The sequence below is a fragment of the Lipophrys pholis genome, assembly GCF_963383615.2.
Source record: "Lipophrys pholis genome assembly, chromosome: 12".
Lineage (NCBI taxonomy): Eukaryota > Metazoa > Chordata > Actinopteri > Blenniiformes > Blenniidae > Lipophrys > Lipophrys pholis.
The window spans coordinates 29,843,576-29,869,804 of NC_137641.1; the positions used below are offsets into that span (position 1 = coordinate 29,843,576).

Sequence of the window (26,229 nt, forward strand, 5' to 3'; positions counted from 1 at the left end):
AATTCAGGAGTCTTTATTTGTTCCACGTGATGAAGCTGCTTCAGTCGCCTGAAGAGAAACTAAGTGTGAAAATATCCAACCTCCAGTGATCTGCTCAAGTAAAACAGATAGAAATTAAAAGGATTTGCTTTGCGGACTGAAACTTGGTTATAAACTAGTATAGTTGGTCTGAAACACAGTCAAAAACTGGACCTTAACAAGTTTAGTTGGGTCAAAACTAGACCTTAGCTGGCTTAGTAAATCTATAACCAAGTCAAAACTGCTCTTAAACTAGTATAATTAGTTTAATTGAGAGCCAAATAATGGTTTCAAACTAAGGCTAACACTAGTCATAAACTATTATAGTTTATATATACTGTATAGTTAGTTTAAAACCAAGAAACAACTCGACCTCAACTAGTTTGGTTTATCCAAAACCAAGTAAAAACTAGTCTTAAAGTAATTAAAGCAAAAACTCGTCTTAAATTAGCAAAGTGTTTAAAAACCAAGTGCAAAAAAGTATTTTTAAATCAAGTCCTCAACGCTAACTAGTCCTTGACCCTAACTAGTATAGTTCATCTTAAACCCAGTTCATCACTCGTCTTAAAGTAGTATACTATAAAAACAAGTCCAAAACTAGACTTTAACTAGTTTAGTTACTCTAAAACCAGGTCAAACTGGTCTTCAACCAGTTTAGTTAGTTACACAGAACTCCAAATGGTTTCAAATCAAGTTCTCGACCCCTACTAGTATAGTTCATCTTACACCAAGTCCAGCACTCGTCTTAACTAGTATAGTTACTTCAATACCAAGTCAAAAACTAGACCTTCACTAGTTTAGTTAATCTAAGTAAAAAAGAAGTCCTAAACTGTCATGGAATTTATGTTAGGTTGACTGGTAACTAGTAGAGTTGCTCCAATATCAAGTCCAAAACTAGTCTCTTTAACATTATTGTATTATATACCAGAAAATAGATTTATAGAAAATAAATATATATTTTTTGCTTTCTATTTATTCAATATAGTTATAGAATATATATATATATATATTCAAAACTAGTCTTACATTAGTGTATTTAGTTGAATTAGTATAATCTCAAACTAGTATAGTTTAAAAACCAAGTCAAACCTCGTCTTCAAATTGTTTAGTCGGATTAAAACCAAGAATGTTGATCGTTTAGAAGTTAATGTGAGTTGAAATGACATCATCCATCATTCTCCTGATCATATAGGCGTGTTCTCAAATCATAGTTCTGGTGGAAATATAAAATACAGCAGAAGGTTTAGATCAAGATGTGATGGAGCGATTAAACTTCATCTTAACAACTTTAATGCATCTAAGTGCCAAAAAAGGATCATTTCCGCCGTTAAACTGGCGGCAATTTCCAAATAATGTAACTTCAATGACTTCGATGTCAAATTAGACAAAAAGTTTATGAGAAATTATAATAAATTGCAAATGACAGCGACACTAACAGTTGGTTGGTGAGCTAAAAACTAGTCTTAAACTAGAAGAGTTGGTTATAGTTAGTTTAGTGAATCTTCAAAACTGCATTTAAATCAGTTTCGTTGCTTTAAACCCAAATGATGAAAGTGTTTTAAACCAACTTCTCCTCTGAAGCGGTACGACTACAGCTGAACTGAAACCAGGTCTAACACCATTTAAACTAATGTAAGTTGGTCTTAAACCAAGTCTGACTTTAGACTTAATCTAATATTTAATCTGAAGTCCAACCGGAGACTTAAACAATTAGTCTGTGACATTCCTCCGAAAGAAGATTTGCCCCACTTTGTGTGTGTGTGTGTGTGTGTGTGTGTGTGTGTGTGTGTGTGTGTGTGTGTGTGTGTGTGTGTGTGTGTGTGTGTGTGTGTGTGTCCACGTGAGGGCCCTGATTGCCCCCCGGGGCAGAAGTAGGCCAGGCTTCCTGCTGATTGTGATCCCGGCGATGGGCGGCGGCAGCGGCCGCATTGTGCTGCGCGGCCGCGCTCGGCCCGCCGCTCCTCCGGGGCTCCGGGACTCCGGGACTCCGGGACTCCGGCCGGCTGTGTGAAACCAGCGAGCTGATTGTGTTTACGTCATTTACTGGCTATTATTTGTTTCCTTCATTTCACAAACAAACTTGCGCACGTGCAGGCTTGTTTTCAGGGGCTGGTTGATGACCCATTGTGCTCACACAGGGGCGGCTTCACCCTGGTTGGACCGTTTCCATGTTTCAACAACACTTTAGAGACATTTTCTTTTCTTTCTTTTTTTGACTTGTAGTCCTGTTTAAAGAACAAAACTGGAAAAGTAGAAAGGAGGATCCTAGAAATACTGAAGCTTTAGGCCAAATCAGAATATAGGATGAGGTTTAAACATGCAAAATACATTGAAAAAAATTAAATCTTATTTTCTTTCAAAGAAAAAAAGTAGAATATCTAAAACAAGTTTAACAAGTATGGTAATTATTCAAAATATTTTTTTTTATTTTTCGTATATTTAAACAAACCCTGCTTAATTATAATAATAATGTGAAAAAATCTATAAAAATATTTGATTGATTTAAAAAATATATATTTTTAATAACGTGATTTTATTGAGAATAATGACATTTATGATAATTGTAATATTTTAAAAATCCCTTAAAATAAAAACATTTTCCTCAAGTTTGTTTAAAAAAGATTTTTAAAAAAGTACAAAAAAACAACAAACAAAGATCTGACTGAAATCACGGCTCACTCAGTGAAAATCTGCCAAATAAATACAAGTATTATTTAATTACCTTCCAAAACCCTGCATGAACAATAATTTGTAAATTGATGGTGAAAAAGAGTGAGCTATCATTTGTTTAATGGTTGAATATGTGAGTAAATAAAACATTTACCAATTTCTAATTATGTTTTTTATATTCTTGAATCGTTTAAAGATGTTTACTGTCTTATTGTAATTTTCTATCAGAATAAAAAACTAAAAAACGTAAATTTCCTTTGAGAGCATGATACATCTTCAAATAAGTAAATAATCAATGTTTTCTTTCCACATCAATGTGAAACTTGAGCGCTTGAGTGCTTCTTCCATGTGATGACCCATCCATCGACCCCCTCCCCTCCTCCTCCTCCTCCTCCTCCTCCTCCTCCTCCTCCTCCTCCTCACACATGAAAGGTTTTCCCACGAGATTGACCTGATTTCAGGAAAATGCTCATTTAAAAAGGAACTTGTCCAATAAGGAAATGAAAACAGTTCAAAGCTCAAAGTTATTTCAATTCTTCTTTATTAGAAAAAAAAAAGTACAAAAGACCTGAAAAACAAAACTGTACAACGAACACATTCAAATGCTAATTCCCTGCTCTGATCACAACATGAGTGCACATCGGTGAGAAAGAGGCTGCTGCATGTTCACAGTGGGAAAATGACACAAAAAGAAGAGGAAGATATTTACAAGGAAGCTCTGCGGGAGGATCAACACATCAGCTGCTCGAAAACACCAGAGAAAACTTTACATTTTGATCTGTGAAATACGTCACATTTGGCTTTTTTTCCCCTTAGTTTTATATTATGTCCTTGAATATAATTATAATTCAATTATATCTGTCAAAAAACTGTCAAATAATGTCAGTGGGCTGTGCGTCCTCTGAATCTAGTGTGTCGTGTGTCCTATTAAAAGCCACATAATGTACTTTTACGCAAACTTCGTGCCAAATGCGTAAAGACGCATTGACAGTTTTAAGCTCAATTCATGCCTTTAAGTTAAAGTCACGACGATCTCCAGTGCAGAGTCCCACCAGGGAGCGAAGACGCGTCTTTATTTATTCTTGTGTGTGTGTGTGTGTGTGTGTGTGTGTGTGTGTGTGTGTGTGTGTGTGTGTGTGTGTGTGTGTGTGTGTGTGTGTGTGTGTGTGTGTGTGTGTGTGTGTGTGTGTGTGGTTGTGTGTGTGCGCGCGCGCGCGCGCATTCTGGCCCCAGATCGAACGTCCCCGGTGCGTCAGACGCACAGTTCATGGATCAGTTTATACGTAGTGCTTCTTGTCGAAGTCCCCGTTGGCCGTGATCGTCTTGGTGGGGAAGTACTTGATGGGGTAGCCCCCCCGGACGCCCTGGGAGAAGGAGCAGCACAGCAGGGTGCCCCCCAGCAGCAGCATCGCCGTGGCGGCCCAGCCGATGTAGATGGCCGCTCCGATCTCCCTCTTCTTGGAGGGGGGCACCTGCGGGTTGTGGAAGTCCACGATGATGGTGTTGGCCATCCAGCACAGCGGCACGAGCACAAAGAGGCCGCTCGCGATGTACACCACGCCGCCGGCGTGCACCACGCGCGCCTTCACCGCCTCGTCCTTGATGCAGTTGGTGTACTGCGCGCCGGCCACCGTCACCGTGAGCGCGACCACACCGAGCACGGCGGACACGATCGTGAGCGCGCGCGCCGTCTGCAGGTCCTGCGACAGCGCGAGCACCGAGTCGTGCACCTTGCATTGCATCTGGCCCGTGCTCTGCACCACGCACGACATCCACAGGCCGTCCCAGATGGTCTGCGCCACCACGATGTTGGAGTCGATGAAGGCGGTGACCTTCCACATGGGCAGGCCGCAGGCCACCATGACGAGCAGCGAGCCCGACACGCACAGCGCCAGGCCCAGGAACTCCAGACACGCAGCGAACATGGCTCCCGGTTCTCCGTCCTTCTTGACTGTCCTGATGTGGGGAGTGTTTGTTCTGCGGTTCTGCGGTTCTTCAGGACGTCTTCTGCGCTCTGCGCGCAGCGGGACTTTTCATTTATCACGCTGACCGCCGCCGCCGGACGAACCCGAAAACTTTCCACCAATCAGCGTCCGGTGCGTCTCCGGCTCGACCAATGAGGGGAGCGTGCGGGACTGAGTGCGCGCGCAGGAGCGCAACATGAGCGGAGAGGCTTCCTGTGATTCACAGCGGAGCGATTTCACTTCTCTGCAGTGACTCACTGGTTAACGAGGAGGGTGAGAATGTTTTTCACTGATAAACTGTTTTTCCACCACTGGAGCCCTTTACGCTGTTCATCATCACATTCACCCATTCACACACATGGAGGCACTTCTCTCTCCATTCTCCTTCATATCTATCTTTTCTTTCTGTTTCTCCTCCGTTTCTTCCCCCCTTTTCCCTTCTCCCTTCATTCTTCGCTGTATTTCTTCTCCCCTCCGTTACTATTCAGAACAGTCGGCACTGCAGTGAGTCTCTTCCATGGTTTTAGGCGGATATTGGTGTTTGGGGGGGATTTTGCTTCTTAAGAGTAATATATTTCCTTTTCTCATTTCATTTTAGGAGTGAAAAATTCAATGGTTAAAAGGCTCAATGATGATGTTGTGTTGGTTCCCATTCTTTTATGTTACCTGAATGCACCGTTAGAGGTCTCTCGCTCTCGCTCTCGCTCTCTCTCAGTCTGAGTGCAAATGGAAAGCCATCTGCCAGACCTCACGGCCCCCCCATTCAAGTCCCTCAAGTCCTGAGTGCTTCGGCTCCCTTCGTCACTCTGCTCAGGATGTTTTCCCTCGAGCTGCAGGCCGTGAATTCTCTCCCGATGCACAGAAACACAAAACAAAAAACACTGCAAAGCTTTTCAGCAGCGCCGTCGGAGCACAATGGAGCCCATCAGTCCTCCGGACATCCGCTGGGCTCCTCTGTGTGTTTGTCAAGCCCCAGAAAGCAAAGTGGGTTAAAGCTGCGGCACAAAAATAAATTAAAATGAGGTTGAGGTTGACTGAGTTTAAAGATCTGGGTCACAGGGTCAACAAAGGTCCTGAGGTCACCTATAAACATGAACTGTGACAGAAGTGAATATTAAAAGTTGTTTTTGGACTTGATTGTTAAAATTCTTATAATTAGTGCCTAAAAATAATCTCTGCCTGAAATCAGTGTCATAATCCTCATTTCTCCATATATCTAATGGTGTTCCACAGGGCTCAACACTGGGACCATTGTTTATTTATTCTATACATGAATAATCACGGTATATCAAACTCCTGGTATCCCCTCTATGCAGATGATACAACCATCTACTTTTCTTTTTCTTTCAGTAAAAATCCCTTTTGAAGAAGATATTTCGATCTCAATGTGGTTTTTACCGAGTTAAATAAGGTATTTTACAGCTTTTCCTCGATGGTGACATTTTATTGAAGTTGTAAGAACTTCATAGTAGTTGCAAACAAAAACTATGACAGTATCCTTAAGTCATGATCTGATCGGTGAATATTTGTCCCGATGCTGAGGAGAGACGGAGCCGAGACTCTCTGTTTTATTTGTTTGACCCGAAGATTTCAGACCGAGGTCAGCAGGTGTCCAACATGAACGTCAATGAGTGCCGACAAACAACATTCCTGCAGCCAAACAATCAGCGCTGCGCCTGGAAACATCATTACTGACACACACACACACACACACACACACACACACACACACACACACACACACACACAGGGAGGATGATGTCACGTAGCAGGTGAGTGGGTCATGAAGACCAACTTCCTGTCAGTTTCGGCGCTTCAGATAATCACTGGCAGTGGGGATTGAAACGTGTGTGTGTGTGTGTGTGTGTGTGTGTGTGTGTGTGTGTGTGTGTGTGTGTGTGTGTGTGTGTGTGTGTGTGTGTGTGTGTGTGTGTGTGTGTGTGTGTGTGTGTGTGTCCTCAGAAAGCCAGATGCTTCCTCTTCTCGCTCTGTTTTTCTTCGTGTTTACAGCCACTCAGAAACTCCCTCCAGCTCGTCTCATTTACTCAGAGTTGAAACAATCAGGCCTCAGTTTGAAAAAAAAACAACAACAAAAATTCATTTTCCAGGCAGTAAAAACACATTTAGGGTTGGAATACCTTCTCATGAAGTGATGCGGGACTGTCACACTCTGATGACTGATTAGATTTGTGACTCACATTGCTGTAGTTTAATACTTTAATACCTGAAGTTGTAATCTCTTTAGCTTTGTAAACATTTTATTGTAATAAAGTGATAAACTCTGCTCAGCCTACGGTCTTTTAGCGTACTATAAGGTTGGCATTGTTCAAGTCTTTTAACCAATTTTAGATAAATTAGTTCTTTAATGTTGTCATATTAAGGAGCCAACCTGCTGGTTCGGATTGGCTCCAGCCCGCCACACAAATTAGTAAAGACACTTTGTTTATATGATGACAAAACCTGAGGCATCACGCTTCAAACTCCTCACGTATTCAATTTTATGAAACGCTAAAGCTTTGCTTACATCATAGGTCCCATATAATACAGTTTGGAACAATTTCACATCGTTATCCAGTTACCAGAAGCCCAACAACATTGTATTTAAAGTGTATTTCCCCAAATCCAGAGAGTCTAAAAGTCCCTCCAGTGGCTCTCCTGAGAACAGGTCGTTTCTGTGTCTGTACCTTTAAATGCTAATGAGCCGTGTCTGTGTTATGGTGGCGTTTGCGACGAGAAAAAATGGCGCCCTCTTGTAATTTTAGTGGGCGGAGCTCATGTCCCTGTGGGAGGGTCAAAGAGAGTTTCCACGAGCAGAGGGAGGGGTTATTTCCCCTCATGATGTCATGAAGGGAAAATCTCTGAATCGTCTGTATGAGCACACAATCATTAAAAAGTGGAGAGATCGAGGGAGTTGACAGACTAGAAGTACTTCCAAGATGGGCATGTGTGGGCGGAGCCAGTCCAGCTCACACAGACACAGCAGATTCTGAATGCAGCTCCTATGGTCCAATATTCAAATGGAGGAAAATCAAGGAGGAGCTAGAAACTTAGAATACTGAAGGTTTCTGGACCGACCAGACCAGGAGGAGGAGGAGGACAGGAGGAGGAGGTGAACAGGAGGAGGACAGGAGAACTTTAATTTAAAACTCTGGCTTCCGCCCATCATTTCCCTGAACAAACTTCCCTTCACCCATCATGGTACGGTCCGCCCCGGCCGGACCGAACCATTTGAACAGTGAACTGAACTGCAGCGTCCCCTCTTTCCTCTGCATCGCTGCTTCTGCCTTCCTTTTATCTTCTTCAGTGCTTCACCTGTTGCTCGTTGCTTAATTGATTGCTGCATGGGTTTGGACAGTGTGTGTGTTGCCTTCAGGGGCAATGGGGAATAAAATCACTGCATGCAACAACAAAAAGACTCACACCAAACATGCACTTCCACAAAGTTTTGGGTTAGAAACAATAAATAGATTAATTCACCTTTTCACACAACATTTTAAGTGAAAATGCATTGTTTTTGCATTTTTGTTTGAGAAAAGATTTCCGTTTACAACCGAAACATAGAAACACTGAAAACGATGTAGTTAACATGCCAGGCCACTAGTAGGTGCTGTTTGTTTTATGTAATGGACAGAGGCATCAAAAGTATTCACATTCATTGCTGAAGTAGAATAGATAGAATAGATATAGTATAGATAGTGGGTTTCGCTTTATTTTAATATAACTCTAAAAGTTTTTGGTTCAAACTACTTAAAGTATAAAAGTTCATTTTTATCATTCATGTGCAGGGGCGATGGATCGGGTACAAATCAATAGGGTGTTTGATTGATACATGTTTATTCTTCTCATCCAATCACAATCAAATTCACTCTATCCAGATGGTTTATTTGTTTTGTTTTTTTAAATGATAAAAATAATAGTAAAAACAGGAAGAAATAAAATAAAATAAGAGGCTGTTTTGTTTTTTTTAAATATAAAGGGTAGAAGGTACAGGCAATACTGCGAAAATATATGGAGTAGAAACATTCAGCAAAACGTTCATTAATCCGTCACTTCTAGTTTGGAAGAACCAGGAAGTTACCAAATATAGTAACTAGACTGACGACGGGTTAGAAAGCGGCTCCGTTCAGCTTCATTCTTAAGCTTGTGTCCAGATTAACAAGACGATAAGAACCCAAATCGTTTCAACTCGTCTCCGTCACGCAAAGCATTTTTCAAATCTTCAAACCTGAACTGGACGTTTGTTTCTCAGCGTGTGTGTGAGTGAACCTCAGCGTGTGTGTGAGTGAACCTCAGTGTGTGTGTGAGTGAACCTCAGTGTGTGTGTGAGTGAGCAATCGGAGTGTGTTTACCGCCCACTAACTGACCTGCTGATAAACGCCCCGACCACACCTCCGGCAATTTCCCCCCATGAGCCGCAATCTCACTGTTTTGGTTTGACTCACGAAATGGTGGGCATCGTCCCGACCGACACAGAGACTCGCCCAGATAAACAGAGACGGGGTGAGGAAGAGGAGGAGGAGGAGGAGGAGGAGGAGGAGGAGGAGGAGGAGGAGGAGAAGAGATAAAGTCGGAGGCGCTGACTGAGCTCGAGGCCTCGTCCACACGGAAATGTTTACGACTGCAAACTGACCACTTTGGTTGTGTTTTAGGTTCACACACACACACACACACACACACACACACACACACACACACACACACACACACACACACACACACACACACACACACACACACACACACACACACACACCCACCAATGGCGCAGATGAAAACACGACTTCTGGAACTCAGGCTCCCAAAAGCTGTTTTCAGAAAACAAAAGACCCAAATGTGTTGAAATATCACGGTTCTTACTGCGTGTGAACGGAGAAAATGTCATTTTTCTGAAAAGCTGCTCCTGCTCCTGAGCACCACGGCTGTGGTGAACTGCTCCTGAGCACCACGGCGGTGGTGAACTGTTCCTGAGCACCACGGCGGTGGTGAACTGTTCCTGAGCACCACCGCTGTGGTGAACTGCTCCTGAGCACCACGGCTGTGGTGAACTGCTCCTGAGCACCACGGCTGTGGTGAACTGCTCCTGAGCACCACGGCTGTGGTGAACTGCTCCTGAGCACCACGGCGGTGGTGAACTGCACACGCTCAGTGCACAATAACAACAATGGCTGCCTCTAGAGAGCGGCAGTTTTTTGTATATACGTTTATTTAAAATAAAAAATCTTTGGGGTTTTAGAGGTTTCTTTTAAATGTGTTTTTGGTGTTTTGGTTTTTTTTGGTGGTTTGGACGAGTTTTTGAGTTTTTTAGTGAATTTAAGATGCGTTCTGTCGGGTTTTTTGCATTTTGTAGGTGTTTTTGTGATTATTTTGTGTTAGCAGGTTCAGGTTTTTAGTGGGGTTTTTTGGAGGTTTGTTTCTGGAGCTTGGATGTGTTCTGTTGGTTTTATTTGTGTTTTGGAATTATTACTATTTTTTGTGACGTCTGGTGTTTTTGAAGGTTTTTTAACTGAAGTTTTTTGTGTTTTGGAGGTTTTTTTTATTGACGTTTGGAAGTGTTTGAGGTTTTCTTCATGTATTTGAGTTGTTTCGCTCGTGGAGTTTGGATTTGTTTTAGAGGTTTTTCAGTTCAGTTTTTTTTTTGTGTTTTGGACAGTTTGTTATATGTTTTGGAGTTTTTTTATATATGAAGTTGAGATGCATTTTGGAGTTTTTCTTTGTTTGAGGTTGTTAGTGAAGTTGCGATGAGGTGCTGGAGGGTTTTGCTCTACGAGCCTCGGCGGCTGACTGGAGCTGCTCCAGGTTGTCGGAGGCCTGAGATGCTGCCATGTTAGGATGTCCTGTCTCTTATCACTTCCTTTCCACCTCATTGTTCTGGGAGCCTCGCGCCGCTCGTTCCAGGTCCACGCTCTTTATTACCCACATGGAGAAGTCACCTGCCGTGAGGATTGGCCGTGGCGGAGGTGCGAGGCCTTGGCTGGGTTTGTTGTGTTGCTGGTGTTGTGCGTCAGCGCCACCGTGATCCGTGCGGCTCGGTTCAGAGGTCAACTTCATGCCGCTTCTTCAGTGTGTGAATCTGTCGTGTCGGTTTCCCGCGGCCACACGGGACCAATAAAATACAGGATTCAAGCTTTTTTAATTTCCACCAGTGTGACTTATTTTCCAAAAAATCCTCCCAAGTCAAACAAACAGTGTTGGATGTATCTTGTTTCTAAGTCGTACAAGTACTTTTACAATCTAGTAAGTGAATACTGTGATTAAAAGAGTCACAATCAGTGTAGTTTAACTGGATTCTTTACATTTTACTGTCCATGTTGCAGAGCTGCTGTCTCTCTCTTTGTCCTGCTTTTAGCTTTAACAGTTATTGTTTCATTTGACTCGTCTGCTGGACGAGGATCGCCTCATCAACCCTGAACTAACTCAGTCCTCCGATATGAAAGATGTCTCACGATGAGTAAGATGAGCCTGTAAACACAGTAGCCATTAGCATTAGCCTTGAATAGCAGTTTTAGCCGTCGGTTCTTTTATTAAGAGTTTCAAATGGAGACTTAAAGGAGACATATCATGCTTTTAAATCCTTCCTTTTTACATATAAATCATACAGTTGTGGTCTATACAACGCGAAACTGCAATGCTTGGGTCTGAATTCCTCATTATTAGAGCTCCACAGGCCCCTTTTCAACCCCTTTTCTGATGTGCTTCTGAGAGCAACTCGTTTTGGGGCGGTCTCTTCAAATGCAAATGAGACACTTCATACCCCGCCTCCTCTCCAGGTTGCAGAGGTCACACTCGGTTCAACGCCACCCTGTTCGGCCATCTTTGTAGTTTGATAGAACAGATAGAATTATCTAGCGGCGCAGAAACTTTATATTCACACATTATTTACAAAATGTCAACAAGGGAAGATTTGTCCATCCAGCCATACATGTTGGAGCCAGAGTCGGACCCGGCGGAGCCAGATGAAAATGACGATGATGCACCTGAAGAACAACGTCTTCATATGGATGTAACGCAATGGTGTGTTACTATATTTACACTAACTTCTCCATCCATGCCCACTACTACAATACTGCCTGTATTACAACGACTATTTAACACAGAAGTTACATTATAATCTAAAACGAGCACACAGCGCTAACATATGAAGACGGTGCAACTGCTAATGCTAACAAAACAATGACAGGGACGTCTTATCATCACACTTTTTAGCGTTATATACAGCTTACCGAAGTGCTCTGTTCGTCGTCTCCATAGATAGAAGGAACTGACCGCTCAATCAGACCAAGTCTTTCGGCAAATCCTTCTTTATACTGGCGGAGGTTGCTGAAGCAGTCGTCCTTAAAGTGCTTCGCGCACACAAAAATGACCTTACCCACAGATGTGGGTACATTTCTGTGAAAAATAAAACTCAACCAGGCACTTCGAAAAGGTTCTGATGCTGGGAGACGGTGTAACGAAGCTTGTGGGTTACTACATCCAACAACCGAACATTTCGACTTATCCTCTCGTAACTTCGGTTGGACTACAAAATCGCAGCGAGAAACAAAAATGGCGGATTGCTCGAAACGTCGATGTCCTAATTTGGCAGTTCCGCTGCGAATACTGTGACGTCATTGTTCAAAAAACGTAATAGAGAATAGAAAAATCGAAACCGATCGCAAAATATGACCAAAACAGAATATAAAGATATCAACGGAGCACCTGAAGAGACTACTTTGAACTTTTCTGTACTTCTAAACACTCTAAATATACACCAAAATGCATTTAAGGGCTAAAAAAGTGGATTTAGCATGATATGTCCCCTTTAAGGCAGGAGTGTCAAATACATCTGAGTTCAAGCACCACATACAGTAAAAATGTTTTCCTGAGTGGCCATGATAACCTTTAGATGTCAAATATAAATGTTTTCTTTGTTGTGACGCTAGTATACGTGATAAAAATGTCAACTTTTTCACAAAACTAAACAATAACTGAAGAAAATGACTATAATCTCAACATAAACCTAAAAAGTGTTTATAACACCAAAAAAAGTAAAAAAATAAAAATAAAAATTAGCAAAATAAAAGTCGTCACCTAATTTACTCATTTGATGATTTAAAGAAAATATAAATCAAATTATTTGGTCTCAAGCAACTTGCTTCGTAAAATGAAGATCAAATAAAAGTTTATTTTTCCAGCTTTATTGTCTCGATTCAGGAAGGATGTAAACCTGTAATGGGTGAGTACCGGCGCTGGAAGCTCACTTTTCTTTGTAATCTCGTCACACGTTAGTGAGTCAGTCACTGAACGTGACTCAGTTTGTTTGAGTCGCTGCTGCTGATGAGGTTCATCCTGTCTGCCGTCATCGCCATGAAACCTGCGTCAAGTCAGAGCCGAACACGGGCCGAGGAATGGAAAGGAACCGGTTTAGAACCTCTTAAAGGCTTTATAAGTTCAGCAGGAATGGTTAAGAAGAAGAAGCTATTGATCGCACATTAAACTAGAAGTTTAAATTAGAAGGTTGAGAAAACAATATTTTCAAATTAATGCTAAATCAATTTGTTAATTATTTTCAAATGTATTTTTTTTAATATAAAACGTGTTTATTTGTTGTGATTTTATTTCTATCTTTTCCAGGTTTGTTTATTTTTCATTGTGGACGATCACCGTTCTAATTTTGCAGCTTTTTGACGAGTTGCATGTCTTTTACTTTTTCCTAAATACCCGGCGACGTGTGAACATTTTGAACAGGATGTCTGTTTCCATGGAAACGGCAGAATCACTAAAAACGTTTTCATGTTGGGCCACTAGTTGGCGCTGTCGGTGGTTTTTGTCAGGGAACCACACACACATGCAGCAGAGAACAAAACACTCTAAACTTTAAGAATGGGAGAACACCGACGTTCGTATATACACACGACCAAGTTGGATTGTCGTTCCGGTGACTGTCAAAATAAAAGCACCAAGTCCCAGGAGAATATGGACTGGGAGACACGACCCTCTGGAGCAGTCGTGGGTGACTAATTTTCCTAAAGAGACACATGAATAATTAGGATTACTGTTGAGGGTCGAAACGAGAAATTTTATACTTTAAACTTTTATAAGGTACAATTACTCTGCCATTGTTTTTCAATTTTTTTCCAGTCTTTGTCTGGAAATCATAATTATACTTGTCACCATTTTCAATTCAGAAAAATAAGTGAATAATATTTTTTTTTTTCAATTAAACGTCTTTCTTTTCCACTGTGAAACGTGAACTCTGATCACCAAGGTCCTCGACGCAGCGCAGATTGTAATAATGGACAACAACCCCAAAGAAACGTGATCATATTAGAAGTATTAAATAATATTTGATTGAGGATTTCCCTCGGGGCCGGTCGTAATCATTGCGTAATATGTAATAGTGTAATAAATTTTGGACTCATTATGTAATAACGCCTCGTTTTGTAATAAAATTTCTTGAACTTATTTCTCAAAATAAACTTTGTCGCATGATGTAATAACTTCCTACTATTGCTATATTGGCAGGACAAAGAGTGACATGTAATTCTAGGACAACCGACTCTTAAGTTGCATTCCCCCCCCCCCCCCCCCCCCCGTTTCCATGGAGACGGAGTCGCAACGCATTTTCAAAAAGTTGCGTTTTCAGCGACTCCGAGCGCCGACGTTGCGTAAACAAAACAACCAAAACGCAATGGCGGCTTTTACGTTTTCTACTCGTGGTCTCAGCGCGTCGGTCCAGTGTTCCTGGAGGACGTCCTGCCGGGTTGAAGTGTCGCGGCTTCGTGGTCGACGAGCGTCAATAGAACCTTTAAGATGTTTTGTTTTAGAATCTGCCGCAGGAATCCTCCTCCGGTTTGTCTCTTTCACTTTCTCCGACTCGTCGCAGTCCTTTAGGGCCTCGCACGAGCCGGTGAGTCAGACGGGGGGGAAATCCAGAGGCTCATCGCTCGCTCTTCCTCCTCCTCCTCCTCCTCCTCCTCTTCCTCCTTCCACCTGCTCGCAACAAAAGGCGGACGTGACGCAGCGGAGCGGCTCGGTCATCCTGTGTGCCTCCAGCCCCTCGCAGCTTCGCTTTCAGTACGAGAGGATGAGGCGGTGAGAAAACCGATGCTCTCATGTCACTGAGCATCCAGGTTAATGTGGCGTCAGGCTGCGGGTCGGCGCACGACGCCCTGGGGCACCTCGGGCCCGACCCAGACGACCCCGACCCCCCCCCCCCCCCCCCGAGAGAGAGGATGCAGCTACAGGACCTTTAAATCAAACTGTGGAAACGGTGTCATGAACAGAAGGACGGGAGGACGACACAAAACCAAACAAGACATTTGAGATATCACGGAGTCGTCCTGCAACCGGAGGAGCCGGACGACTCTGCCTTTAGTTTATCTTCTCAAATTTAGAATTTTATGCATCTAATTTTGTACCTTTCTTTCTATTCTGTTGTTCTCATATTTGAATCATGTGTCTATTTTTTTTTTTTATCTATTTTTCACAGAAACTTACCAAATGTTTGTGGACCTCAGGATGTTCAGTCCCGGATCCAGAAGGGACAAAAACAAAAAGTCCAAACACACATACAAAATAAATGATTATAAATACACATCAGAAGAAAAAAGTACGACAAAGCTCAATAGTGACCACACTGAAGCTAATGCTAACGCTAACACGCCATAATCCTAATCCCTCGGTGTGTGAACCGAGCGCGGAGGACAAGACGGAAGGTCTTATTTATTTAAACTTCACACGCAGACATCCTGCGAGGAACTGAAGTGTTTGGAAGAAAAATAGGAGGCAACAATGCAGCATTGTTGCTCTGGATGTGGGGAGGCCTCCGCTCTGCTGCCGCTCCGCCCGGAGCAAAGAGGGAAACCTGGATTGACGGGAGGTTTGGGTGATGAGAGACGCCCCCGTCAGTCACTGATCGATCGCAGCCTCCAGCAGGGTGGAGGAAGCAGAGCAGACCCCCGTCCAGCAACCTGGGTGGGGTGGGGTGGGGGGGGGGGGGTGGGGGGGGGCAAACAATGAAGAGAGCGTGGGACAGGGGGCTGTTAACTGCCCCTGTTTCCTGAGTGGGCAGAGTAGCTGGGGTTCGGACAATGAGTGACCTCCACCCGTCCACCATCACCACAACTCCGTCCAACCTGAGGGTGGAGGAGGCGTCTGATAACACATTCAATAAAGTCAGATAATAGAGCATCTTCCTCCTCTAACATCAGATTATAGAGCACCGTCCTCCCCTAACATCCGATTATAGAGCATCTCCCTCCTCTAACACCAGATTATAGAGCATCTCCCCCAGTAACATCCTGATTATAGAGCATCTTCCTCCAGTAACATCCAGATTATAGAGCATCATCCCCCTCTAACATCCGATTATAGAGCATCTTCCTCCAGTAACATCAGATTGTAGAGCATATCCCCCTAACATCCGATTATAGAGCCTCTTCCTCCAGTAACATACAGGTTATAGAGCATCTTCCTCCTCTAACATCAGACTGTAGAGCATCTTCCCCCTCTAACATCCGATTATAGAGCATCTTCCTCCAGTAACATCCATATTATAGAGCAGCCCCCCTAACATCCGATTATAGAGCACCTTCCTCCAGTAACATCCAGATTATAGAGCACCCTCCCCTCTAACATCCGATTATAGAGCATCTTCCTCCAGTAACATCCAGATTATAGAGCATATCCCCCCAACATCCGATTATAGAGCATCTTCCTCCAGTAACATCCAGATTATAGAGCATCTTCCTCCTCTAATCCAGATTATAGAGCATCTTCCTCCCAGTGATGTCACCTCAGCTACATGTAATCTTGTCCGTGCTGCAGAGGGGAACACGTTTCAAACGACTCGAGGTCAGAGAACGACTCCAGCTGGAAAACCTCCAGTTCAGGAAAAAGTGCAGCACAATGGAGCTTCACACGTCCTCTGGAGAGAGTCGTCTGACGGTGACGAGCTCGCCACCTCGCTGGAGGAAGCACTCATTGTTCTCCCTCCTCAGCTGGAGGACAATGGAGGAGGGGGTGGAGGAGGAGGAGGGGGTGGAGGAGGAGGAGGAGGAGGAGGAGGAGGAGGAGGAGGAGGAGGAAGAGGTTCCCGGGTCCCCAGAAAGAAGAAATCCGCAGGGTTTGGTCTGTGCCGGTTTAATCACGGCTCATTTACAACACATTACACGAGCTTAAGTAACTTACTGTGTGTCGAAAAGTGCAGAGACGTCATATTTGACATTTTCAGTCATTTAAAAAAAACTAATGATTAAGAACAGTAATAAAAAAGATCTTTTAGACTAAGTTAAATAAAGCAGGTCTTGATGCACCAATCCAGTTTCTTTACACGATCGTTCACACTACATTTCAAATGTGACTTTTTAAATTTTAAACGTTATCCAACATCAAAGTGACCGAGGTGCGGAAATAGAAGTGACATCACGCCGGGCACGCCGGGCACGCCGGGCACGCCGGGCACGCCGGGCACGCCGGGCACGCCGGGCACGCCGGGCACGCCGTTTACTGAAGTAAATATGGATGCTACGCCGGTCACCGCCAGGGTTGCCAGATCTGATTCAGTTTCCAGCTCAAAAACAGCGTAAAACCCTCCTTCCTCAATAAAAGGCAACGAAGATCTCAGCTTGTGTGGAAATTACTTTAAATATATAAACTAGTATGAATTAAATAAAGAACACGTCATGAGCATAACTGTGTCAAAGAAACAAAGAAAAAAGGGACTCACCTACTGGGGGGAGATCCACACAATCTGGCAACGCAGGTCAGTGCATGTAGATTTATTTTCAAATCAATCCAGATTATAGAGCATCTTCCTCCACTAACATCAGATTATAGAGCATCTTCCTCTTCTAACATCAAGATTATAGAGCATCGCCCCGTAACATCCAGATTATAGAGCATTGTCTTCAACATACATTTCAGATGAATTGAATCAATAATTTGAATTTCATCTTAAGTTGTTTTTTTTAAGTAAAACTAATTTCAAACCATTATGCTTCAGTGATAAAAGCAGATTTATCTAATAAAGTCTGTTAATTCATCATCTTTTTTTATTTTGAAAATCATGCAGGAGATTTCGGGATTATTTTGATTCATTTCTAAAGCTAATTGTGAAGAAACACTTTATAACAAATCTCCACCCAAAGTCTCGAGCCAGAATTTCCGTTTCAGAAAAACTTTTGTTCTCAGTGAACCTTGTCGACAGTCGGAGTGCTGAAATAGAAAGAATCAGGCAGAGCGGTCCAGCTGCTCTCTTCTTATCTCTGTTTCGGCCCACAGAGACGGGAAACGGTGCTCAAACACGCCGGAAATGACCCGATGGCAGAGATTAGAGCGGGAAAATGGCTCCGGAAATCAAAACAAATCCTGAGGACAGACCTGAGAGACACGGAGCGACGCCCAGAGGAGTTCAGTCTGGTAGAGCAGAGCCAGAGGAGTTCAGTCTGGTAGAGCAGGGCCAGAGGAGTTCAGTCTGGTAGCGCAGAGCCAGAGGAGTTCAGTCTAGTAGAGCAGAGCCAGAGGAGTTCAGTCTGGTAGAGCAGGGCCAGAGGAGTTCAGTCTAGTAGAGCAGAGCCAGAGAAGTCGGGTCTGGTAGGCAGAGCCAGAGAAGTTCAGGCTGGTAGAGCAGGGCCAGAGAAGTACAGTCTAGTAGAGCAGAGCCAGAGAAGTCGGGTCTGGTAGAGCAGGGCCAGAGGAGTTCAGTCTGGTAGAGCGACGCACATATGAGTTCAGTCTGGTAGAGCGACGCCCAGAGGCGTTCAGTCTGGTAGAGCAGAGCCAGAGAGGTTCAGTCTGGTAGGCAGAGCCAGAGGAGTTCAGTCTGGTAGAGCAGAGCCAGAGGGGTTCAGTCTGGTAGGGCAGGGCCAGAGGAGTTCAGTCTGGTAGGGCAGAGCCAGAGGAGTCGGGTCTGGTTGGCAGAGCCAGAGGAGTTCAGTCTGGTAGAGCAGAGCCAGAGGAGTCGGGTCTAGTAGAGCAGAGCCAGAGGAGTTCAGTCTGGTAGAGCAGAGCCAGGGGAGTTCAGTCTGGTAGCGAGAGCCAGAGGAGTTCAGTCTGGTAGAGCAGAGCCAGAGGAGTCGGGTCTGGTACAAAAGTGAGTTGATTTAAAAGTGACGTCAAACTTCAGCAGTTAAAAACAAAACAAAGTCTCCAAAAGGTGAAATCCTGCCGTTGACCTGGTTTACACCTCGACTCAGAACCTTTCCTGTTCACGTGACGACATTTTGAAAACGGGAACATGGAAGGTTGTGATTTTTACCTCGTCTCCATGGAGACGGTCGGAACGTTTTTCCAAAAGGTGCGTTTTCCCCCGTTTCCACGGAGACACGTCATTTCCACGGAGAAGGAGTCTCAGCGTTTTCAAAACATTTCACTTTGAGAGCCATTTTCAAAAAGTGTCCTTCCCGTGGCTCTGAACACCTCCGTCATGTAAACAGACGCCAAACACACGACAAATGTTTAAAAAAAATTTCGCTCCATCTAGTTTTTCTTTTTTAAACATTTCAGGCTATTTTGTGTTAATTTTCATTTTTGTTGTCTTTGTCATACATTTTTTTAAGTCTTAGTATTTTAAAACGTGCGTCTCTGGTCTTTACTTTGTCTTCTGTGTTCATTTTGTGTGACTTTAACTGATCTTTGTGTCTTTCTGTGGTGATTTCTGTAAAACGTGTCTTATTTTATTTAGTTTTTTGGTCTTTTTTCGTCCCTTTTTTTGTTTTTTAACTTCAGTTTGTTTTTTAAATTTAGCATTTCTGTAATTTCTTTGATAATTGTCTGTTTGTGGTTATTCTCTGTTACTTTACGATAATGTTGAGTCAGTTTGTTTTTACCTCGGTGTTATTTCTAATTATTAATTAAATGTTAATTGTCCAGGCACATGGTGATTCTGTATGTCTGTATTCTATATTTTGTGTCACTTTGTGGACATTCTTTTAGTGCTTATTGTGTGATAAGTGACCATTATGATGCTAAACTGAAGTTTATTTTATGTGTTTATGTGATTTTAAGTCTTTTTAGGTCGTTTTGTGATTCCCGTATTAACTTTATGTTTGAATCTTTTTTTAGTAACTTCTCTTTATGACATTTTGTGTCACGTTGCGACTCCATCTCTGGTGATTTTGTGAGTCTAATTGTTTTCATTTATGTTTCCTTCTTTTGTGGCGATGCAGCGTCTCTATTTAAAGCTTCATGTCTCACGTGAGCGCTCTCGTCTCTATTTGTGGTCATGTCTTGCCCCCTTGTGGTGACTGTGTGTATTGCGTGTTCAGCTTCCCAGCTTCAAAACACTCCTTCCTTTTGTTGTCTCGAGCCTGAAGCTCACCTGGTCAATAACCCTGCTGCCTGATCAGCGTGTTGATCTGCCACACCTGTGAGGTGGAGGGGTTTTCTCCTCGCTCTACATTTGTGCTCAATATTTGTGTCCAGAGAAAAAGTCTTCGGTTCTTAAGTTCAGCACACTTTTCCCCAAAATATAATTTGTTTGGAGCCACAAAACAAGGATTACACAGCTCATGAATCTTTATGTATTTAATATTTAGAGTGTAAATCTTGTTGCATTTAGGACATTTTATGATTTTTACTATCTCAGCTGTCTTTAAGGTTTTTCTTCTATTTTGTTGATTTTGTTATTTTAGCATTTTAACCAGTTTTATCAACAACAAACGTTCACGTGGTGGAGTTGTATATATTTTAGCCAATTTAAACAAATTTCCCATCATTGGTTCGTCCTGTTTTAACTACGATTTACTCTTTTAATGAGCTTATTAATTTAATTTAATTACATTTTTTAAAGTCCAACCATTCTGATCGTTTTACTTCATTTGACTGTTTGTTGCCTGGAGATTCTGCCAATTTTGAAAATCAGTGTGTTGTGCAAATCAAATAAAAATGTAAGCAAAATCTTTCTTTACAAATTTACAGGAGGCTCTACTGCTGCGGTTCGTGAGAATTATTTTGATATCAGAAAAGAAAATAACAAAGAAAAGGACCCGTGACTCGTCACACTGAAGTTTTTCACGTGTTTTATTCAGTTTTCGCTGGATTCACAGCTTCACACCCTCCCTTCTCGTTACTCTGCACACCGGAGGGACAAAGAACCGAGAGAAAGAAGAAAAAAAAAAAAGAAAAACCCTCGAGAATGTGAAACAACCCGCCGACACCCCGACAAGTCACCGTTTCATACTTTACTTTTCTTTAGACTTCACTTCCTTATACTCACTTCTTCATAATAACTTAAATATTCTGCTGCTTCCTACGTTGCGAGCTAAAGTCTCTACACAGTGGAAATACAAGTCCAATAAGATGCACCACACATATACAGAATAACACAGGAAGGTACTGTACGTCCACAGCGACTACTGAAATCATGAGTGGAATTCGCTCTGTGGAGTTTAAGGGAACGAGATGCACAGTAAATGTTTCCAGAGGCTTCAAGAGGATGACATCAACTGGGGAGGGGGGGGGGGTTGTTTGGTTCAGGGTCAAATATACCACTTGTGGATGGATGGATGATGGATGATGGATGATGGATGATGGATGATGGATGGATGATGGATGGATGATGGATGGATGGGTGGGTTTCATCTCACAGACTCTCACGCAGCCGTGACGTGAACATGGGGGGGGGGGTTATGCAAAGACTGGCTCAGGTTCTCACTCACCCCCGTGACCGCTGAGAGAAGGAAGAAAAGAACAAAAAAGAAAAGAAAAGAAAGAGACTGGTTTAAAAGCTGCAGTTTTCCCGGAGACATTTCGATGAGCGCACGAGAGCCACAGTCAAGACACAGAATTAACAGCACAGCCTCGTCCTCTGATGCCGACTTTGCAGAAACAGTCGCACGTTTTCTCAGCGTGACGGTGCGGTGACAGTGTGTCTGTGACGAGGAGGAGGGAGGGGGGGAGGAAATGTGCCTCGTCGTGTCAGGACAGACTCAGAACCCCCCGGGTTTGTTGCATAGGTTCAATGGAAGCGCAGACGCAGTGGGAAGGAGGCCCTCTAGAGGCCACAGCGGGCAACAAAACCATCCACAGGGTCCTTTAAGATCAGAGGTCTTCAAGGTCTTCAAAGTGTGAGAGGAGCACCCCCAACCCCCCCCCCCCCCCCCCCCCCCCCCCCACCCACCCAAACCCCCACGGGCTTTATGTTTGACACCCCTAATATAAAGCACATACATTTGGTAGTTTTCCCAAATATCTGTAGGTTTGATAAACTTTTCAATTCTATTTTTATTGAGGAATCTAGAAAAAACAATGGACTTAAATCAGGATAAAAATCCAATAAATGTAAAAAGCCTCTTGAATTCCATCAATTTATGGAAGAAAAAAAACTAAAAAAATTTAATTTAAGTCTTTTTTTTAGGAAGAAAAAAAGAAAAGAACAAAAATGTGCTTTGAAAAGCCACAGAGCTCTCTGGCGCCCCCCGGTGGGCTGCCTGCCTCACACTTTGAAAAACCCTGCTTCAGACTGCAGAGAGAGAGAGAAGAGGAAGAGGAGTGACAGCGAGGAGGAAGAGGAGTGCGTCTTCATCGTTTCAAGCCCTTCTCCCGAGGAGGGAACCAGCGTTAGTTTCAAAAGATGGAGGTGGATCGGGGGGGGAACGGGGAGGATCTTCTAGCAGTCAGACGGAGGCGGCGGGCTCTCTGGGCGAGAGGACCCGCCTTTACTTGGCCGGCTGTTCCGGTGGATAGCCGAGTAGAAACAGAGAGAGAACGAAACATCTGATTGATGAACAATCGAGAAACAAACAAGACAAGAGAAATCACACCAAAAAAAAAAAATAACAATCATAAAGGCGAGGACACGCCGAGGAAATCCTCGTTCTCTTCAGACGAAGGAGTCGATGTTTTGTTTGGGTGTTTCCAACTGAAGTCCACTTTAAGGTGTTTTCACACCTGCCAGTGTGAACTGAAGTCTAAATTTCATACATCGTTGTTACGACGGTTCAGGGTCACACTTTTGCCGAGTGTCTTGTCATGGGTCGTAACATGTTTCCATGGCAACACGGGGAAGAGCTCATAGGAAGCATCATGTTTCCATCAATAACGAGCACAGCGACACGCGGAACATCATCTTAACATGACTACTGGGCGCAAGGACAGGGGAAGCAACTTGTTTCCATGACTACCAAGTGTTACGGCATAAGGGACAACTTGTTTCCATGACTACCAAGTGTTACGGCATAAGGGACAACTTGTTTCCATGACGATGTGAGGTACAGGAAGCATCGTGTTTCTATGATTACCTAGTATAACGACATGGGCAGCAACTTGTTTCCATGACTACCAAGGGTTACGGCATAAAGGACAACTTGTTTCCATGGCGACATGGGAAAGCGTATTACAGCATAAGGGACAACTTGTTTCCATGGCGACATGGGAAAGCGTATTACAGCATAAGGGACAACTTGTTTCGATGACGATGTGAGGTGCAGGAAGCATCGTGTTTCTACGATTACCTAGTATAACGACATGGGCAGCAACTTGTTTCCATGACTACCAAGTATTATGGCATAAGGAACCACTTGTTTCTATGGAAACGTGGGAATGGTCAAATGACACTCAAGCGTGTGTTTCCATGACAACCAAGCCTAACAACATGACTGTCATCCAATTTTCATGACTGGCAAGTATTAAGACGTTAGGAATGACTTGTTTCCATGACGACTTGGGAAAGGGATGTGTTTCTATGACTACCGGAGTTTATTGACACGGAAATGTCAAGTTTCCATGACAACCAATCGTACTGTCATGGGGATCCCCATGTTCCCATGACAACATGGTAAGCATCATCTTTCCATCTGGAAGGTGTGAAATCAGCCTTAACGTGATTAGAGTGTGTCCCCCCCTCTGAGTTCACGTCCTCAGAATCAGTCCAACACATCCAAACAACAACAAAACAGCAAAAACACACAAGGAGCTTCAAAGATGTCAAGTCAGATTCTGCTTGCTTCACCTTCCTGAAAGAAAAACTTCACCCACACTTTGCATCGCTGAACTTTCACCCTGAACTGCTGCTTAAGAAAAAACTGTTTCTCGTTTGCAATTTGTAGATATTTATATATATATATATATATATATATAACTTTGCTGACTCACTACCGCCGCCTAATGGACAAAAAATGGAATTACATAAACACTTATTGTACTTAATTTAGTTTTTTTCTCAACATGACAGACAAGACAGAGATTCCGAGATACAAAACCTGTGTTTTTCGGTGAAGTATTTCTTTATGACAAAAAAAAAAGAGGAATAAAACAGAAGATGAAACAAAACACAATAAGAGAAAAATCTGTGAGAAAACCCAAAAGAAATATTTAGAGTCGTTCTCAATCGGTCCGTTCACTTGGTTTCAAAGCAAGAAAAAAATATTCTGTATGTGTTTCCTTGTTTCGGCTGTATATACGTACGTATTTATCTAAGCAGAGGTCTGTGTGCAGGCGCATATGTGCAGACGCGAACCAACTGACCTCCTAAGATTTATTTCAGGTTTTACATGGTTTACCTGCTGCAACATGTTCGTAAGTCATGCAAGTGTTTTTCAAGTATATCGCCTCTGTGTGTGCTGCAGAGCGGTGGCGGGAGAAATGGCTTGTTTAAGGGGAGCACAGGCTCTACAAGTCCATGCAGGGGGGGGGGGGGGGGGGGGGTCAGGAAACTACAGGTAGGTGGCGCTGCTGTCCACGGCCTTGCATCCAGAGGAGGGAGGGAGGGGCTCAGAGGTCTAGTGGGTTGGAGAAGGTGGGGGTCTCCGGCTGGAAACACAAAACACACAGGGAGGGGATGGAAAGGGAGCAGGTTAGTGATCTGCAGCCGTTTGGTCTTTTGTTTTTCTTTTTACGGCTTCAGGGATTCACATGCACAAATATCTAAAACCTGCACCGTCACTCATTTCTGTCACCAGAACAAACATGGAGGATTCCCAGAAATGCAAACGACGTGACGGAAATATCAGACAAAATGGCCACAAAGCATAGAAATTATAATTCCACTGAGAGCAAAGGCTGACAGGGTCGGATTATTGTTACCAACGGTAACAATCGGGTTACACACGACTGCTCTATAATCTGGATGTTAGTGGACGAAGATGCCCTATAATCTGGTGTTAGAGGAGGAAGATGCTCTATAATCTGATGTTATGGAGGACGATGCTCTATAATCTGGTGTTAGAGAAGGAAGATGCTCTATAATCTGGATGTTAGTGGAGGACGATGCTCTATAATCTGATGTTAGTGGATGAAGATGCTCTATAATCTGATGTTAGAGGAGGAAGATGCTCTATAATCTGGATGTTAGTGGAGGATGATGCACTATAATCTGATGTTAGTGGAGGGAGATGCTCTATAATCTGATGTTAGAGGAGGAAGATGCTCTATAATCTGGATGTTAGTGGAGGACGATGCTCTATAATCTGATGTTAGTGGAGGGAGATGCTATATAATCTGGATGTTAGTGGAGGGAGATGCTCTATAATCTGATGTTAGAGGAGGAAGTTGCTCTATAATCTGGATGTCAGTGGAGGACGATGCTCTATAATCTGATGTTAGTGGAGGAAGATGCTCTATAATCTGGATGTTCGCTCGTCTTGAAGTAATTTCGACTGTTTCCACAGATTACGTTGGTCTCTAATGTTCAACCACAGAGTGAAATTTTCCTTCCAGACTTGTTCACTATAAATATCTTAAAAGGCTAAAATGGTAAAACCAAATCTCGATCTTCCCAAGAAGGAAGACAAAACCTGCTTCTGTACCAATGTGTGTTCAGGGTTTAGCTGGAGTTAAAGATGGGGGGGATTATTTACATCACACACAACACAACAAAGCCACAACAGACGTTCGAGTTAAATCACATGAAACCAGTCCTGAAAGAACAACAACAGAGGAATCGTGACTACGATGAACTGAGACGATGACTCAGCAGAATGACTTGAGGAGTTGCGTGTCGAGTCATTGTGCTCTGAAATCACAGGAGAACGGAACGCTGGAGGAAATCAAAGGTGACGTCATGCAGTGACGCTCTCCCAGAGCTCGCCGCGTTAGGACGCCGTGCCCAACGTACCGGAAAACGTTTACTCCTCAGCGGTCAGTGACAGTGACCCTGTAGGAGGAGGTGCAGTGGCGGGGGGGGGATGGAGGGATGGAGGGATGAAGAGAGAAGAGGAGTGCAAACAGTTACATGCGTGAGGAGACCCACGTCGGCTGTGCTCCGCCCCCACGTCGGCTGTGCTCCGCCCCCACGTCGGCTGTGCTCCGCCCCCACGTCGTCACCGACACAAACCGACTGTCAGAGACGAGGTTCGGATGGAATAGAAGATTTGTTTTTTGTCTCCCTGTGAGATGCTTTGCTCAGTGACGTCGGCGCCCCCTGCAGCAGCGGCGCCCAAACTGCACGGGACCGTGGACCCGGAGTATACAAGTACTACATTTACTGTGTAAAATATCTCCTTTAAAGGTATGAAAAAATAATGTACTGCAGGTAAGACATCAGTTATCAGCAACCGAGCCTAACATATCTCGATTGTAATACCAGTTTGTACCACATGGTGGTGTCACGAGTCACTCGAGCCAGTTGAGGATTGTAACAGGAAAAAGGTATGAGGCCCCA

General features: G+C 43.4%; 2 protein-coding genes across 2 annotated transcripts in view; both read right to left on the minus strand.

The window, feature by feature from the left end:
- Positions 1 to 3,829: 3,829 nt before the first annotated feature.
- Positions 3,830 to 4,697, minus strand: cldn5b (claudin 5b). The gene has a single exon (XM_080477665.1). It carries the CDS (start codon positions 4,611 to 4,613, stop codon positions 3,966 to 3,968), a length of 648 nt encoding a protein of 215 aa, XP_080333791.1. The 5' UTR covers positions 4,614 to 4,697; the 3' UTR covers positions 3,830 to 3,965.
- A 15,937-nt stretch (positions 4,698 to 20,634) lies between these two features.
- Positions 20,635 to 26,229, minus strand: part of dnm1a (dynamin 1a) — a 58,768-nt gene continuing 53,173 nt past the window's right edge. The window contains exon 22 of the mRNA XM_080477238.1: positions 20,635 to 21,300. Coding sequence (XP_080333364.1) covers positions 21,282 to 21,300 — 19 coding nt within the window. The 3' untranslated portion in view covers positions 20,635 to 21,281. The remainder of the gene's footprint in view (positions 21,301 to 26,229) is intronic.